Genomic DNA, 19,020 nt, shown 5'->3' with positions numbered 1-19,020 from the left:
TATAACACCACACTCCGCGGGAAGCAGCAGCCGCCGGTGCAGAGGGTTTGATGTGACCCGAGGGTTTGTGGCCGTGTCGGCTCCCGGGTGATTCCCGAATGGCCGCTCGCTGGATGCAGCCAGGGTGACAGTCCCTCGGGCGGGTTCCATGAGCTCAGCCAGCCCCGAGTCTCCAGGGCCTCTCTCAGATGTCACACATGTGAAATAAGACTGACCCGGTGTTCTCTGAATAATTTTATTTAATCAAAAAAGCCCAGAAACGGAGTCTTTAGTACACTCTATTTATGGGAATGCAAGGACAGGAGATGTACAGGTCGAAGCTACGTCTGTAGGTGATCATATATACTGCAGTATAGTAACAACAACATGGGACAGCAAGTAGTCACCTCACAACAGTACACATGAGTGATTAGACTTACAAAGGAAATATTTACAAACCTGCCTTTACAAACCAACATTGTGTACATACAAAATGAAATCCACAATAAAACTGAAGATACATTTAAGGCAGACCAGCAATACACTGAAATAATTAAGGCTGTGGAATTACTTTGCACCTTGAAAATGCTGAGCTGTTAGCAATACTGTTTCTTTTTTCCTCCTTCAGTGGATTGTTGCTAGGATTGAAAAGCATCAATACAGTTCCAACTGTTTGCTCTTATCTCGGTGAATAAGTCTGAGATTGATTTTTTTTTTTTGCACTTGCTATTGGCTTTGCTTTCCAAAAGTTATCTGCAAATTGACCTCAGTGGCAGAGCATTGTTGAACAGTTTGGTAGAAAGAGAAGTAAAAGCACCAGCATCAGAAGTTGGACATGAAGGTGAAATATGGCTTGAGTAGAGAAGATGTTGGTTTTTCACTAGCTCCGTAATAAAGACTACAGTTACAGCAAACATTCAGCATCCTGACACTATGGAAACACTCAGCACTATACAGATCCCAGAACGAGAGCACATCACTTGATGGCAGTGTGCAGTCAGCCTAGTGAAATGGGATTTGATTTTGTTTCCTTGGGGAAGCACCATTATCTGATGGGACATGAGTGAATGAGCTCGAAAATAAACCCAAGCCCTGTGTTAGAGGAGAACCCACCTCTGCTGGGAAAGGAGCAAGAACAAAAAAAGGTGGTGAGCCCCTGTGCATGTAAATTTTCTGTTAGACCTTTATGTGCACAGAGAAGCCTTTACATCTGTCTCTGAAATTTATATTATCCTATGGTACTTGACACAGTCTCCTCATTGCAAGGGCATTAAAATAGGGTTATATAGAGTCAGGTTATAATGTGTGGTTCTGCATTCAGCCTGTATGCACAGTATTTATAGCACAGGCCTAATAGAATTGTCTGAAGTGCTAATGAACTCCACTGAAGCCACAGCCTCGGGGTCAGTTGAGGACACAGACTTTGTCTCAGCATTAACTTAGATGTAAAAAGATACATGTTACTGAAAAAAAACCCTAACCATAGTCTTTTAAAATGACAGGGCAGTAAGATTAAACAAAATTTGTTGGTATCACTGAGAAGAGAGAGACAAACTACAAATTTTAAAGCCTGGATTGCTGTAAAATACTGAAGTCTACAACCCTGGACTGGCTCTTCTACTCTACATCCTCTGCATTTATCATATGCCAGCATTGCATGCCAGCTTGGTACTATTCAGGCAAAGCAAGAATGGTTGGTAATCATAAATGTTATACAGAAGTTCTAGCTGGTTCAGGTATTCCTGAATGGGCTGTAAGAAGAATGGTGTCCAGGAAAAGGTGTTTTAACACGAATATGGAAAAAGCCAAACCACAAAAGAAAGTAACCCCAGAACATTCAACGTCTTCAGAATTCAGTATCTCCAGCTCTCTCAACAAGGAGTCTTTTTTGAATCTGAGCACCAATACCTAATCATATATCCTCTCTCTTTCAGCCTTTTGGTGAGAGGCTTAAATATTACCTTAAACAGTCCAGTTTTTTCCCCCTGTGCATCTGAAGTGTCTGCTGTTGTAGTTTGATATATGAATGCAGAATGCAGGAAAACAAAATGCTAAATAACTCAAAATTTCATGTGATGCATGAGAATTTGTTTCTGTTAATGCCAAGCAGAAAGCCTGTGGCTTTAACTGTACCCATGGGCCTAATAAAAGCTGTGGGTTTTACAGACCACACTTCCACAAATATTTTTTTAAGGGCAGCACAATCACAGCACAAAGAGCCAGCTTTGACAAACAGGAAGAATTACACAGTCCTGCAGTGAGAAAGTACCTGAGGCTGGTGGTAATTAGAGACCCCCATTGGCTGCTGTCTGTGTTCAGTTGCTAAGAAATTGCATACTTTGCACTGTTGCTCAGGATGAGTCTGCTCTTTATCTAAGAAGTGCTGCTGGATTGCTTCGAAAATCAGCTGCAACTCTAGAGAGGAACTGAGATGATAGGTTCTACATGATCCAGAAAACTTAACCTTCTGTGAACACTTGTCTCTTTCAAACCTTTCCACACTCCCTCCCTGTATTGGATCTCTCACAGAACCACTTCTGACTCTGCTGAGGCACTTGGGCTCACCCTTCTGCCTGTGGCTTCCTGATCTCAGTGCCAAATGCTGAGGGTTTTTGCTGTGCCTCTCCTCCACTAACAAAATACTGACCATTCTGGTGTAGAGATAGAGCAAGCACTAAGAGAAGGGCCAGTCTGCTACCTGCTGTGAAAGGGAGCTTGGAGGTGGATGAGAAAAGGGCTGTCAGAGCCCTGAGAATTTACCAGAACTTGCAGGGTATCTCCACCACCCACTGGCAGAGACAGCGCTTGCTCCTGCAGGCTCACAGTGCAGTTACTCAGATGGCAAACGAGGTTTGACTCCCTCCCTTACAAGAGAGTCTGTATGAGCACATGTATGAGCACATCAAGCCCTTTTCCTTAGGAAAGCCTTTGGTAACAACTGCCATTTCCCATGACAGGAACACAAATGGTACTCAGCACTGAGACAAAGTCCCCACGTGCCAGGGGAAAGAAATCTCTTTGACTGTAACCCCTCAAGGCTGTAGAGCTTTGTGTTGTGGCAATAGGATGGGGAAGCCCCAGCTGGTTTCCCCTTCCAGTCCCATTTCTGGAAAGGAAGATTTGGCCAACCTATAAACTGCTGATTTGTCACTGCAGACTCCCTGTGTTGGTTATACCTAAGGCTGGCTTCATCACTGTAACATCAATATGATGATGTTGCAACTTGGCTTGCAAAAGAGAAATGTTTTAATTGTGAATATTATTATTTTTATTACAAGTTAGGCTTTGGACATAAAAACATCCTCATGAATGCTTTGGTTATGAGGTGCTAATGGTGGCTGAGAGATATTTACAAGTTTGGAAATGAAACAAATGACATACTTTAAACACTGAAAAAGATTTTCAAGCTGTAAGCACGAGAATGAACTCACCATTCCTACTGCACTCTGAAAGGCTCAGATGGACTTTGGGCCAAGCAATTCTGAAGCTAGAAATGGAACAGGATCCTTTATATTTATATATATTTATATCTATGATACAATATATGTATACTGAAAACCTGTGATAGAAAAAATTGTCTTCATCACCATCATCATCTACTTTACAGATACTGCAAAAATTGGACTCTGCCTTTTCTCAATGCACAGGTTTTGCAAAAGATTTCTGTACAATGTGTATAAAATGCTTTTAAAAAACCCACCATAGTCCCATTGTGCTTAATCAGAACCAGCTGTATGCTCCAATGAATTCATTGCCTTAATCATAGCTCTGAAAGGTGCTGCACATTGACTTAACACAGCAGAAAGCCCAAGGAGGGGCTTAATGGAGGATTTTGGTCTGAGCACTACCATGCAACACGAGTGTACCTAAGCCACACCACCATGGGAGCTGATCCAGCAGTGACTGGAGCCTGATCTTGTATATCCTATGCAGGCAAAGTCTCCACTGAAATCATGGCAGACCTGGGCATATGGGGCATGAGAAATCTGACTGATAACCTGGAGCAGGCTTGCAATGATTTCAGCAAAAACTGACCAGTCCAGTTCTGCAGTACGTGCAGTGCTAAGGTCAGCCTGGTCTCATTCTCCCCACTATCCTACTCCTAATCTTTTGTACATTTTGAATTCAGTTCTGCAAGATCAAGAGGATTTCTTCTAAGGCTGCCTCACAAGATTAAGGCAACTGCAATTTTGGCTCTCATTCCCAGCCGGTGTTTGCTTCCTGCAGTCCATTTCTGGAGGTGGATGTGACAGTTCCACGTGCCCCGAGAGAGGGAGCGTGTCCCCGCTGCTGTCACCCCCTTTGCCTGTCCCACTACCACGTCTGCAGCGACTCCCCCGCAGTTGGTGCAACGCAAACCCGACCCCGGGATATGTACAGACGGCGGCGCAGGATCCCAGGGATGGAGGGAGGCAGGCACTACGTGCCCGGGTTCATCCTGCTCAGCAGGAAGCTCTTGACGCTGGGGACCGGGTGCACGTCGTACTGGTGCCTGCGGCGCTCGATGAAGGACGCCAGGCGGGAGGTGTCCAGCGGGACCTTGGAATAGCTGCCGCTGTGCGGCTGCAGCCACGGGTGCTGCAAACAGGTGGCTGCTGTCGGCCTTCTCCTGAAGTCTTCCTGGAGGATCACGCTGATGAAATCCCTGGCGGCGTGGCTCACGTCGGAGAAGTACTCGTGCGGGAAGCTGAAATCCACTCGGCACACATTGATGCAAGTCTCCTCTCTGCTTTCGTCCAGGAACGGAGAGACACCACTTAGCATGACGTAGGTGAGCACGCCAATGCTCCAGATATCCGTGCTCAGGGACACAGGCAGGCCTTGGATGACTTCAGGGGCTGCGAACTCCGGGTTCCCGAGGAGGTGGTGGACGTGGTAATGACCTGTGATCTGGACTGCATCCTCCAAATCAATGATCTTGACACGAGGCACCGGGATTCTTAAATCAATGAGCAGGTTTTCTGGCTGTTGAAAAGACAGCGATATAAACTTAATCAGAACTATATTTTGGCAAATAAAATATGTAGGATTCATGTCGGCTTAATAGCCAAACAATAGTTACATTTAATCAGATGTGCGAGGGAGAGGTCAGGAGAGTGAATGATAAGGAACCAGCTCAGCTGCTTTTTGCTCTAAATTGAGATCAATGCTGCAGTCACAATGACAAGATCCTCTTTTTCAATAGGGCAACACACTGGGATTTTGCACTTTGTTCCAAATACTTACAGTTTATTTTCCCAAACTAATCTCTACAGATTAAAAGCACTGATAGATGTTTAAATTTTAATAGGACTTATATATATCTGATCAGTTTATTTAGATTCCATTTGTTCAGATGACAGCTGGCTAAGTAAGTGTTCATAACTTGCAGCAGAAATGTTCTTCATGTTCAATTTTGAACCCACTATCCTGGGAGGGACTGGTGTGTGCCATTACTCTTGCTGTCAATTGACATGGAGCTGCCAGTGTTGCCCTATTCACACCAGGACACAGTCATGCTTTCCAAAAGAGAATAAAATTACATTTTATCCAAATTGGTTTTCTCTCTGTTTGAGCAACTTTCAGTATTTAAGGTCTCTCTGTCAGTGAGAGATACTGAGCATTGCCTATACACTCTGTTCTGGGCACTTAACATGGATTATCCTTCCTTTGTTGGCTCTGAGATGATTTCTGAATATATACATATATATATATATATATATATATATGTAAAGCAAAGTTAGCTACATGGCTGTTCCCATCTCTCTACTTGCTCTTCTCTTGTGCAGTCTCTATTGACAAAATCAACATATCCCTGAGCAGGAACAATACAATCCATGGATAGGTCTGCTGTCACTGCTAGTGCATCTCCTGCTTCCCACTTAGCAACAGAAGGTGCCTTATTTAGCATCCCTCATTCAGGGAAACTGCAAATAGGTCACAGAAAATTAGCTTTCCACCTTGTTTTTGGGAAGTATCTTATGATCAAACAGAGAATTCAGTGCAGTTTCTAACCTCCAAGTAATACCTGCTTTTTGACAGGTCATATAAATAGACCAAAAATACAAACAATTGCATAGAAAGGAACCAGGATGATTTAGCCTTTTGTGTCTTAATTCTCATATAAGGTCGTGTACAAATGGATTGTTTTTTGTAGGGGTAGAGGCAGCAGAAGAGTGAAAGTATCACTTCATCTGACATACCTGGGGCTTGGAGAGATGAAAATAAATCTCCCTGAAGCTGGATAATCCACTATACAAGAAAGTTAAATTCATTCCTCACTCCCTATTTTTAATTGTCATTTAAGTCTTCAAAGTGTTATAGATTATCTGATATCCCTGGCAATGGCATATCAGAATCAGTGTTGCAGATCACAAAACTTGAAACACTTGATCACAACTTCAATGGCTGATTCTCTGTCATCCAAGGTAACTGGGATGCTGGGAAGGACAGGAGTACAATGCCAAATCCAGGATAGTACAGTGCCTCCTGCCATGTGTGCTCACAAAAGCAGGTACAAGCTGTACTAGTCTGAGTGTGACGTTAGAGAATACCCCAATTTCTTCTCCACAGTGCAGCTTGTCCTTTGTTCTTCCTCTGAACCCTTCCCTGGGTGTCTTTCCCACCCAGTTCCCCTCTCAGGCTCTGCAGCACAATGTAGTGTGCTACTTTTCTTTTCCTTTGCCCCTGCCAGCCTGGCACAAGCCAGCTCTGCTCTGGAAGGTTGGAGTTGGTACAGTGTGAGCCCAAACCATACTCCATAAAATTATTCATAGTTTTCCTTCAAACAGGTGCTAGTGACATCTCACTCTTGTCTCTTGATGATAACCATCATTCTCTTTGGTTCCTACCTTTATGTCCAAGTGAGCCACTCTGCAGTTGTGGAGGTACTGCAAGGCTTCCATTGTGTCTCTTATGTAGAATGCCACCTTGTCCTCCATAAGCTCATCGTGGTTCATCAGATAATCCAAGAGACGACCGTCATCCATCCTACAAACAAACCAAACCCTGTGCCTGAAACATCACATGGCATCTCTAGGAACAGTTAACATCTGAAAATAAAATTGCAATGGAAACTTTGTGACCTAAAAAAGGGAGGAAAATAAAACACAAGATCTGATGAGTATTTAATGATATCTCAAGAAACTGCAGGCCATGGAAGTGGTAGAATGATTAATCCTCAATTGTTATCTCCAGTCCTCAACAAATTTAGCAACAGTCTTAAAGAAAACTCATTTGCTTAAGGATGGATTCAATAGACAGAGACAACCCCTTTGGACCCAGAACTTCTTAATTATTTGGATTAATCAATTTATTTATAGAGCTGGTTACATCATGCAGAAAAAAAAATCATTGACATTTTCAGCTGGTAATATTTTCTGTGGGAAAACTAATCCAATAAAAGTTTTCCACCTAGTTTATTTATCTGTACAAAAACCCAAAGAAATAGCCCAAATGTACTTTGTTGGATATACTGTAACAAAGCATTTTGGAGTTTGGTTGCTGTTTCTTCTTACTGGACCAGCCTGGTTGCTACACAGATCTTGTCACCAAAAAGCATTAGAATGATGGAGGCTTTGATCAAGCTGAAATACTTTTACACAAATGTAGAAAGTGAACAAAACTGCCCAAGTAGGTCTGATGCCTTTCAATGGCACAAATTACCCAAGCTTCACCCAAGTAGAAAGCAGTTTTATTTGTCCCTCTTAATCTTACTTACTGTAAAGAAAAGACAGTGGAAACTGCAGAAAATGGCTATTTCATTTGACATCTCAATCAATAAAAATCTTTGCCCTGCTGAACTCAGGATGATCTTTATGCCTGGCTTTAATGGGGCTGACACTTGAATCCAACCTCTGTGTACTTACAGTTCCAGAACTAAGATGTAAGAAGTAGGAGACTCGTAGGTATCGTGGATGGTGATGTACTGAGGATGCTGCAAGTGTTGTAACAAAGCTGCTTCATGTGCTGCCTGCTCCTTCTTTTTCATTTTTTTACTAATGAATTTTACAGCAACATCTTTCCGGGTGGCTTTGTGGACACATTTCTTTACTATGGAGAATCGACCCCTGAAATTATAAAGAAAACAGAATAATGAGGTGGCCTCATGAATAAATCATGCTTAGTTTTTAGTGCAATAACAGAATGATTTTTGAAGGGTTTTTTTGATTCATCACATTAATATTTCACAAGGCATCAGATTTAACAAGTTGTTCATAACCTTTTCCAACAAAGGCCCTCGATCTCTTACCCTGGGTCTAGAGATTCTTTGGGGATTAGCAAACACTGAGAGCAAATGGTGTCACTTTGCTTTGTGCAGCCATACTGATATCCTCTAACAACCTCCCCTGGGTTCAATTTGCTGCCACTTTTACAGGTTCTATCTCATTTTATTTTAGCTGTGTGTCTCCCTTCTCCAGCTGCTTTATTAAAGGTACCAAACTTCCTCAAACAACTAAAAGAAAGCCCTGTTAAATAATCACTGATGTACCATTTTGTCTCACTTTTTCAGACACACAGTAAGAAATTAAGAAAAAAGCTGTCAGGAAAGCATTTAGAAAACTCATACAGACCATAGTACCATTCCTGAAAGTAAACTACCCAGTGAAACCATGTGCTGAAATTGAGCTCTTAGTAATCCATCCGTTTTCTACAGAACCAGAGGGACTCCTGTCCTTTCAGCCCCAGAATTGTCTCTGACATCTGAGCTGAAGAAATAATTGCATTAACCTGATACATTTCCATGCCCCTTATCTGTGGAGAGAACCAAGGGCTGACAACATGTGCTGCTCCTATTTAGGCTCTGTTCAACTCCCCCTCCCAATCAGCAAAGATAAGTCAGTCACATGCCCAAGTGTTTTGGCAAACTCAGTCTTTGAGGTTAAGCTTATCCAGAACCAGTAGATTGTCATTACTTCAAAACAGGGCCCCAAATCAGGGATGATAGAGAAGATACCAACTGCCAGAGATTTGGCTGCCTCATTGCTCACAAGTTTGCTAATCTGCAATTCTCAAATCAGAACTTATCTTGAAAAACAGAATTTAGTCAGTATTTTCATCAGTATCTGATATGCAATGCTCTTTGAAAGGAGCAGCAGTTTTCAAGCCAACTACAAAAGTTAAACTCCCCACCAAGGAAAAAGCTTAAAGCCATTGTTTGAGTGTTTTACTGCAGTGATAAGCAGGGTAAATATTACCTCCCAATCTCATGCAGCTCTGCATAGGCAAGGTCAAAGTTTTCCTTCCATGAAATAGTGGCACCATCAGCAGCAGAGTCTTTGAGAGAACAAAGAACATACAGGAAGGTATAAAGACAGTTTGCTGTGGACTATAAACAGCATATTTGAAAATTATGTGAGACTTTATTATTAAGACAAGAAGCATTATCACTAGGAGTCTATTTTCATACTGTTCAGGCACAGCTCCAGTGTGTTGGACCACTAAATGCCAGAGCTCCCCAGGGGAAGGTGTGGATAAGGGGGACTCAAATATGTCCTTGCAATTTTGGGCTGAAAAGGGCCATAGAGACGGGGTAGAGCTATGCTGTGTGAGCTCTTGCTTCACCCAGCACCAGCTATCCAAGCCAGTCACAGACCCAGTTACACACCAGGGCTGCTAAAACTTTTGCAACAGTGGGCTCTGCTCACAGCACTTGAGAGTGAGCTGTGCCCCAAATTCCTGCAGCACTGAGTGCTTGGGAATTGCCTCCATCACAGCATTCCCATTCCAGCTGCATTGCTCAAGGGGGGATATTTTGCAAGTGGAATTGCAGCCCCCAGCTGGGCTGCCCAGCAGAAGCTGCAGGTGCTGCTGGCATTGCTGGAAAGGCAGGAGAGACACCAGCCAGGACATGGAGCCTGTTGGGCATAGAAAGCAGGGAGCTGCTGGGAATCTGCAACAGCCCCTGTGGCAGGGGCAGGATGGAGGTGAAGACACAAAAATCCTTTCTGGGGCCAAGAGCTGGCTCTGTGCACCTCCCATGCTTTTTCCTGTATCCCTAGTCGGTCCAGGATCCCTGTTTTTCTCAGGACAACCAAAAGAAGCCATGCAGAGCCCAGGATCCCTGAGTGCATCTCCCCCTGCACCGCTCACCGTACTCGGGGAGCCTGACGAACTCGGACGGGTCGCTGGGCAGGCTGATCCCCCAGGGATTGCTGGCACTCACTCGGAACTGGTACTGGCAGCCTGGGGACAGGTCCTCAATCACCAGGTACGTGTCCAAAGTGGAGGCCACCGACTGCTGCCAGACCTGCGAGCCTGTTGGGCAGAGGGAGGGAGGGGAGCTGAGGGAAACACTCACTGGGTGAGCTCAGGGCTGACGTTTCTCTGCCCAGCTTAGGTAGTACCCTGGGAGGGTAAAATCTGTTACAGCAGACTGTTAAAGCAGAACAACAAGCTATTTAGTGTTGCAGCCACCTTCCCGTCTGGCTAAATGAGAAAAGAAGGAAATGCCCCTCATCTGACTCAGGATAATGATGGAAAAAGCTCAGCCCAAGGACAAGCTGATCTCTCCAGCACTGTAGCTGTGGCTGTGTGCTACAAGCGATGTCCCAGGGCAGTGTGATAGGACAGAAGGGAGGGCTGGTTTGATGACAGCTCTGCTGTGAAAGAAACAGTAGCAGAAATACTGAAAAAGAGCCCCAAAACCATGGGCAAGGGAGATGAAGCTGAGGCAGGGCATCAGTGGAATCTGAATGCTTTTGCAGATGAAAGCTACACTGAAAGCTGCAGCTGCAGGAGGAGAACCAGCTTTCTGACACTTAACACAAGCAGCTTGCAGATGAAGCAGAATTGCAGCAAAGAAATGTGTGACTTGGTCTTGTGCTTCTGCTCCTATCGAACTCAGCCCCTGCCCAACCTGTGGCAACCAAAGGACCAATACTTACTCATCTGTACAGAGTCAGAGATCACAAGAGGAGCCCTGGAACACAGAGCCCTGTCACAGAGGGAGATTTCTACCAGAATACTTAAAGTTTTATCTTATTTTAGTAAGTTCAGGGCTTTACCTCTATGTTATTTACCATGACCCATTTATTTTGTGTGTCCTGTGGAGAAATTCTGATTGTCAGATTTCACAAGGTCATGGTTGGTTTTACAAGAGTCAGTTTTACCTTTGAAGTGGGAGGAATACTGAAAACACTGCTTTTTTTTTTTTTTTTTTTTTTTTTTATGTTTGTTTTGTTGGTTGTTTGTAATAAAGGAGCTTTTATTCTTTTACAAAAATTTCAGTCACACTGATGGCACAGTGAGGGGAAATATTCACTAGGAGAAGACATTAACATGATGCACTGAATAGGTTTGCATGCTTATTAAAATGGGGTAGGATTTTTTGAAGGATGAAGGGGAAAAAACAGAGGCCATATACCTAAAGCAAGGTATATTTACTGCCCAGGGACTCTCACACCTTTGCAGGAAGAATGCAAAAAGGGATGTAAATAATTTCAAATGTCCTTTACAAGAGCATATGCCTGTGCATATTAGGAAAAATTTGCATTTAATATCTAGCTAATTTTTCAGGGGAAATGGATGGTTTGGTTTAAGAACAAATGGATTTCAGAGCTGAGCTTGAAAAGTATGCAGGGATCTGCAACTTTATCCAGGTCAAAAAAATAATGAGGCTGATTTGGTTTTGCATTTCTGGGAAGCACCCACCAGAAAGGATGGTGGTAAAATACAAATGATAAAAAGATGCCTCATTGATGGATGTTTTAGCTTAGCACACTTTACTTGTCTTATATGACCAGAGGAAATAGAAGGGTCTGTAATATGTGAGTGGCTGGACTGGGTGATAGAAAGGCTTCTCTCTGCCTTAGAGAGCAGATCTTTGGGATCTGTAAGCTACAATTAGTGGCATGCCAGTGGTGACAAGAAAGCTTTTAGGACCTGTTGTGTCATGAAGGAAACTTACCTTGTTCTCAGTCTGTCAGCCAGCAAGCACAGCTCACACCACTTACCTTCCTCCCTGTACTCCACAGTGTAGCCTGAAATGGTGCAGTTGCCTGTGCTGGTTGGGGGTAGCCAGCGTAGGATCACAGAGGTGCAGCTTCTCTCCTGAGCAATGGGGCGGTTTGGGGCAGCTGGCACACCTGGGGAAGAGGAAACAACACCAAATCCAGCAGCACATCAATAAGTGCTAGTGCTTTATTAAAGATCAGGTGTATCAGGTACATCAGGTCACTACTGGACAGCTGCACCTTGTAGAGGGGCTTAACTAAGCAGCAGATGAGGAGTCAGTTACCATTGAATGCCCCAAAATTACACAAGCAAGGCATTCAGAACTCTTCTGTGTGTAGGGTGCTTCTTGGGAGCAGATTGACAAATGACCAGTAATCCTTCTGTGCTTGCTTAGGGCTCCCTTCAGCACAGGGAGTAGTTAGTGTAGCCATTGACTTGCTTGGATAAATTGGGGAAATTGGATCTCTAGGGTGGTTTGTGAGACCAAACAAATAAACTTTTAAATGCTCGTGATATTGCTGCATCTATAACTCTTCAGTTGAACATTCATCTCTGGATCATCCCCTTCAACACAGCTGGCACCTCATCTCTAGTGCTAACAAATCCCTTCTCAGAGCTGGAGGCAATGAGCATCAGGTCATTATTCCATATTCATTCCAGTTAGATGGGTCACTAATTACAGTGCTGAGAATTCAGGCTTGGAGATGTGTCTCCAAGCTGAATCTCTGAAGAACAGTTTCATCTGGGCTAAATCTTACTCTCACCTCCTTTATCCCCTGAAGACAAGGGGAGGCAGAAAACAGGTGTCACTGGATGCCAGTTCCTCCTACCCCAGGCAGATTCTGAAGCCCAGAGCTTCCTGCAGTCAGCTGGGGCATCACTGCTGCCCAAGGGAGCTGAGCTTCCCCTGGCTGACTTTACTGAGCTCCTGGGAAGCAGCACTAGGAGCAGGATGCAGGAGCTGGACCAGTGCCAGTGCATTTTCATTTCCCAAATGTGATGTTTATGGTCAGATGACTTAATCAAGAACAAGGAGTATGCAAAGCTTTGAGCCATGGGTGGGAGTTGTGGCTGGGGAGTGGTTGTACGACTTTAGCATCTCAATTCACCTGGCACAGCTTCACATCTGGCTGCCTCTGCAGGGGCTGTTCCTGTGTGCTCCCAGCCCCCAAGGGACCACACACAGGAAAAATCCCAAGTGCTAAGGTCAGATGTGCTACCTTGGACTTTGATGGTGGCAGAGGTTGATGCTGTTCCGTGTTCATTGGTTGCCACACAGGTGTAGATGCCGCTGTCCTGAGGCATCAGGTTGCAGATCTTCAAGGTGAGCTCTCCTGAGTCACTGTGGATGCAGGAAGCCCAAGTTATAAATCACTGCTTCACTTGCTAATGGCTTTTATATAGTTCCTGTCCTGCCTCACTGCAAACACACGTGCACACAAGTCCTGTGAACCCATTTGAAGGAACATCCCTCCAGCAATTTGGTGCCCAAGTACCCTTCATATGTCAGGGTTTAGCTGTTAATGAAACCTTTGAGCAAACCTTTGGTCCAAATTGCCTGCCAGGCAAATCCTCATGTCTGTTGTGGTGTAGGAAGAGATGGGAAGGATCACTCAAGCAGCAAGCAGTCCAGTTGAACATTGCCTGTGCCTGTCCAGAGCTGGATGCTTAGATCTGATATATCTGGAAAGATTTACCCATGAAGATCTTTCCTATCCTGGGAGATGGTAAGCTGCTGTGCCTCTGCAGTGAAGTCCAACACACACCAGACAAACTGGGCTTCCCACAGATGCAGGGAGCAGTCACAGAGCACAGGGTGACATTTCCAGGGAGCTTCAGACCCCTGGAGCGTGTGCCCTTGATCTGACCCTGCTGCCAGGGCCCCTGCTGGAAGACTGGACATCTCATAACAGCCAGGGACAAAGAGCACAGCACTGAGTTCATGAGACACACTCAGTCTTTGGGCCAATCTGGGAAAATAAACAGCTCTGTGCAGTCTCATGGATTTATAGCAGGTCTGTTCATAGTCACTGCCGTTTGCACACTTCAGTCTCCAATATGCAATTTGAGGGAGCTGGCCTGAATTAAAGGATTTTGCTTGTGTAACTGTTTTAGCTGTACTGGAGACCCAGCTTAGAGCCAACAATAAGTTCCCTTGATGGCAAAAGTAGGCTAGTTCTTGAAGCTTAATCTGTTGGGTACTGCAGAAGGACATGGTTGCTGGGATAACTGTCTGCACTCTGCAGCTTTTGCTGGCCTGACTGTGCTGGCTTAAAACAGGACAGAAATATCCCCTCTCCCTGAAATCCACACACTTGTGCCAGCAAGATTTGTAAGAGCCACTGATCTGCTGGGCCTCTGCTTGGCAGGCAGTGTCTTCACTGGAAAGATTATTTGAGTAACAAGACAATACAAGTGCTGATAGTGCACAGGGAGCCAACAGGAGGAGTACTGTGATGAAAACCAGAACTCTGTATGGAAATATCCCCCCATCTCAAACCCAGAGGCTGAAAATAAGGCACTAGGAGATCCACTGAGCAATACCTAAAGATAATTTTGGATGCTGTGGGGCAGCTTCAAAAGCCAATGGTCTCTGAAGGAAGCTCTTGATCAGATGTAAGGGTTTTTTTTAATTCAACATGTAAAATCCCTTCTCTCTTACTGTTCTTTTTTTTTTTTTTTTTTCATTTTCAGTGACTTTGTACTCTCTGGATTCATTTCAGCCAGAGCCAGAAGTGCTGAAAAGTTCAAATGAAAGATTGTCTCCTGGAGATTTCCACTGCAGTTTGGCCCAAATTGCTTATATAAGCTGCAGATGAGCATCCAGCAGCAGGCTGTTACCTGACCTGAATTCAACTCCAGTTCTTTCTGAATCTTCCCAGTGCTTGTTGTAAAGACAGTTTTCCTCTCTGCTAGCCAAGCCAGGAACATTATGACAAGCATCTTTCCCTCCAAGCACAGCCAGATGTAGCCTTCCCAGGAGCACATGGGGGCTTTTTTAGGAACAGCTGAGGAAAGGCTCAGGAAAACTGCAACCCCACCCCTGCCAATGAGATCAGGAGATGCCCAGTGATAGGGGTATTGCAAGCTGGGGGGGCTTGCTCTGCTTGACTCCCAAAGGAGATCAAAGCATCAAAGACAGGCAGAGAAGCCCCAGCAGAGGCAATAAGCTGTAAACATTCTGGCTTCTGGCTTGCAGCTGGCTCAGAAAGTCAATGGGAGCAAGCTCTCATCTGGCAGCAGCACTTTGTGGATATACCTTACATCAGCTTGGGAAACAAACACAGCTACCCTAGCCCCAAAGTCTGACCCTTTCCAGCCACTGTTTGCCACACTGATGTGCTAACATGCCATGCCAGACTTAATTAACTGCATCCTAATGAGTCTTGTAGCCAGGCTGGTGCCATATTTGAGGGTAACACGATCACCAGGACCAGCTGTGTTGGGATCCAAGGCAGGACCTTACCAGGATGACACTGTGTAAGTGGCTGTGCTGTTGTCATTGTCCAGAATGTTTTGGTCTGGTCCTTTCCAGGTTATAGTTGGTTTGGGTCGCCCACAGACTTTGCACTGCAGCATCACAGTGTCCCCAAGCAGGCAGGTGATGTCCACTAATGGCACAAGAAACTCTGGAGCCACTGTAAGAAAAACCATGGGGACACACACACAACACCTCTTTTAATCTTCAGGTGAGGATGTCCAGAGTCACAGAGGGCTAGAGAATACATTATAGGATGAGCTGTGGGATCTGGGTGCCCAAACAGCTGGGAGCCCTGGGATTATGTCATTGAAGCTGCCCTCCAGTAAAAGCCAGCTGTCTACAGCTCAGAGAAGGAGGTTGAGGGGAGTCCATCCCAGCCCTGCACTCTGGCAGGTGGATGAGATTTTGAGGGGGCAGGTTTTGTGTGCTTAGCCTGCTCTCCCTGGGGACTGAGCAGCAGAGAGCTGCCTTTGCTGCAAATGCTGGGAGGTACAGAGCATGCTGAGGCACCAGAGTAAATCACAACTGCAGCACAGCTGTCCTTAACTCACCTTCTTGGATGAAATTGGGGTTGATTATCTGAAAAATACAAAGAGATACAAGCATTTATTTCCTAGACAGTGACAAAGAGACATCTGTTTTCACAAGGCATAGTGGTGACTGTCCAGAACTGCAGAAGTGCTGCAGTGGTAACAATCATCTTCTATCAACCAGCAGGTGCAGCAAGCTCTAGTGACAACACACACGGGAAAGTAAATGAAAGCTATGGCTTCCTGAACCCTGATCAAGCATCAAAGGTAACAGGCACAGCACAAGGGCTGGGGAGGGTGTCCATGCCTCCTCTTTGCCTATGTGATATTGATGAAGCCATTAACTCTTCCCAGAGGTGGTTTGTGCATCACCTGTGCCCCCTGCAAACCTGTGCCACTCAGCACCTGCAGTCACCACACAGCTGGGGCATGTCACCACTAACCAGGCCTAAGGAAATGTCTTTTAACTTGTGCTCAGCTTCAGGAGAACAAAGGTAAAGCACTAGACCATAAATAATTCATTTTGCCCATTGTTGAGGATCAGTCCTGCAACAATTCTTGGTCTGTTAACATGAGTGAAAATTCACTCATTTCATTGGATTGCTGGAAACTTTCCAGCTTGAAACGAGGTTTGGATAACTAGGAGTTATTTTATCTAACTTAGGTAATTTGCTAAATTAGCAAAGACTTGAAAAACTGCTGTTACTCTGTGGTCTCTATGTGCCAATGTAACTCTGGAAGCAAAGGTGGGAAAAGCAAAGATAACACCACTGAGTTCTCACAGAATGGATCCTAACTACATTGTGGTGTACAGCAGTACAGAGGTTTTAGCCTCATTCACTGTTTTAATAATCTCATAAGCCTTGTTATTAAAATTCAACCTAAGAATTTCATGTTCAAGCACCATAAACACCAGTGTGTTATCTCCTTAGATATCTTTGTAACTATTAGTTTCAGAGCTATTTTGGAAGATGCCAATGAAGCAGTGACCTAATTCATGGCCTGCCAAAGCTGATAGGAGGTTTTTACAGAGGCTCAGAAACCAGGCCACAAAACAGAAGCAATAACCCTTGAAAATAAAGTAGATACATCTTCAAAATTCATATTTACATTTTGGCTTTATAAATAGTTTTCCAGGGTGCCATTCAAGGAGGCATTTGCACATATTCAGGTTTGTTTTGGTTTCACAGCCTTTCTTTACAGCCCCAGGCAAAGCTGGGACCAGCACTGGGACCCCAGGGTCTGCTTTCCCCTACCACCACCACCATTCCCAAAGGAAGCAGGCAAACATGGAAAGCACAAAGTCCCTCTGAAGGGTGCAGCTGGGCAGGGCCAGCAGCACATGGACCTGCCAGCCCAGGGGCTTGGGGAGCTGCTGCTCCACAGGGCTCAGGACCCACATAAACACCCTGGACCCTGCAGACAGGAAGAAATTAGGCACAATGGAGTACTGGTGGAAAACATCCCCTATCCTGTCTGTGCATGTGAAAAAAGAGAGGGAGATCTTTGTGATTAAGGTGTGTCTCTCACACAACACAGCCAAGGAAGAAAAAGCTGTTTTGTGGATAACCATTGCTTGCCACTTTCACTCACAGACACCATCTACATTTCAGCTGAGTAACCCCAGGCATCAGCTCATTTGCACATGCATCTTGGTTTCTGTGGTGTTTGGCTTAACTGAAATATCTGTTCTACAGAGCTCTCCTCTTCCTTCCCTGCAGCATGCACTAAATTCCCTTATTATTCACTGATCTCCATCCCTGTAGGATTAGAGATCAGGAGAAAGAAACACTCATGAGCATTTTATATTAATTTTATTACTCTAAAGGATTCATTAGAAGATGCAACTACAATAATGAATGTAATAGATATCCCTGTAAATAAATAATTCTACATTTCTAGTGACTTTCAAGGTACAATAACTTATAATAATTGCCTCACCAATTTTTTTCACTGCCTCACCATGGGAATAGCAGAAAGAAAATTATCACTGCTACATACTATTGGAAGAGTCTGTGGGTAAAATTTACACTTTCTTTCCCAAAACTTCATCTGTTAATTAATCAAATGGTACCTAACAACACCCCCATAGCCACATCACAGCTGTAGCCTGCTCTAAGCTTAGACAAAAATGAGTCTGTCTGCACAAGAATACTCAAGTGATTTAATACAGCACCTTATGAGGGAATGGGATTTCTTCTGCTTTGAAGGGCATCAAATGATGGGTGAGAAGGGCAGGAATGGGTTCACACATCTGCTCCCAGGCTCTGGGGTTCTGCTGCCTCTCCCTGCAGGCTGGCCAGGCTCCAGAGAGCCCTGCTAGATTAACTGCTAGACCTTGGGAGACAATTTCTGCATTTGCCAAAGAGGTCTGTAACCCTTGGGGTGGAGAAGGGGAGCTGCAGGGCATGTCCTCACTGCCCTCAGAGGATGGGAGCTCGTGTGCTGCTTCCCCACAAGGCTCCTGCTGGAGCCAGGGCTGGTTCCCCTTGGGGACATCCTGCCCCCTCAGCCAGTTTGGATGAGGATCTCACAGCCCAGCCCTCACCTGTGGCCACGGTGGCCATGAGCAGGGGAAGGTGGCTGACAAGGGCTGCCTGAAGAAATCCCAACAAACCAGTGTGGCTGCCAGTCTGGCTGTGAGAGGAGAAACTCACGGGGATGGAACCACCCAGCACAAGAACTTCTCAGTCCATCTTCAGTGTCAGTCCACACCATGCAAACACAAACCCTGGGGGATCAAACTCAGTTTGCAGTGCATGTAAGAAACACAGTTGTGTTCTTTTTCCTTGAAACATAATTTTAATTGAGATGAGGTAGATATTTTTTTTATTGGATGGAATACCTGTTGCATGGCCCAGAACAGGTGAAAATTTCTCCCCTCTGTGGCCAGGAGAATTTGTTTCCCATACAGTGACAGCTAAAAGTGGAAATCCTTTGCAAAGTAACAAAAGGCAGAACATGAAATGACCTCTGCTCAAGTAATGTGGGGTCTAACACTGACCAAGCAAAACCAGGCAGCTGAAGGGAGGGGGGTGAGATAAAGGAATGTGAGGACAGGTCAGGGCTATTCAATAAAAAGCCAGAAACAGACCT

The 19,020-nt window shown here is 44.8% G+C and overlaps 1 protein-coding gene across 2 annotated transcripts in view; it reads right to left on the bottom strand.

Moving 5' to 3' along the window:
• Positions 1–221: 221 nt before the first annotated feature.
• The window catches only part of KALRN (kalirin RhoGEF kinase), a 455,469-nt gene continuing 436,670 nt past the window's right edge, over positions 222–19,020 (bottom strand). For both annotated transcript variants that reach the window (XM_056495829.1, XM_056495830.1), the window contains 9 exons: positions 15,946–15,973; positions 15,380–15,551; positions 13,134–13,255; positions 11,913–12,044; positions 10,051–10,215; positions 9,156–9,234; positions 7,827–8,027; positions 6,810–6,948; positions 222–4,944 (listed from right to left, as the gene is read on the bottom strand). In XM_056495829.1, the coding sequence (XP_056351804.1) occupies positions 4,399–4,944; positions 6,810–6,948; positions 7,827–8,027; positions 9,156–9,234; positions 10,051–10,215; positions 11,913–12,044; positions 13,134–13,255; positions 15,380–15,551; positions 15,946–15,973 (1,584 nt within the window). In that variant the 3' untranslated portion in view covers positions 222–4,398. The remainder of the gene's footprint in view (positions 4,945–6,809; positions 6,949–7,826; positions 8,028–9,155; positions 9,235–10,050; positions 10,216–11,912; positions 12,045–13,133; positions 13,256–15,379; positions 15,552–15,945; positions 15,974–19,020) is intronic.

Source organism: Oenanthe melanoleuca, chromosome 7, assembly GCF_029582105.1.
Source record: "Oenanthe melanoleuca isolate GR-GAL-2019-014 chromosome 7, OMel1.0, whole genome shotgun sequence".
NCBI classification, from domain to species: Eukaryota; Metazoa; Chordata; class Aves; order Passeriformes; family Muscicapidae; genus Oenanthe; species Oenanthe melanoleuca.
This window is presented reverse-complemented; position numbering and strand designations above follow the sequence as displayed.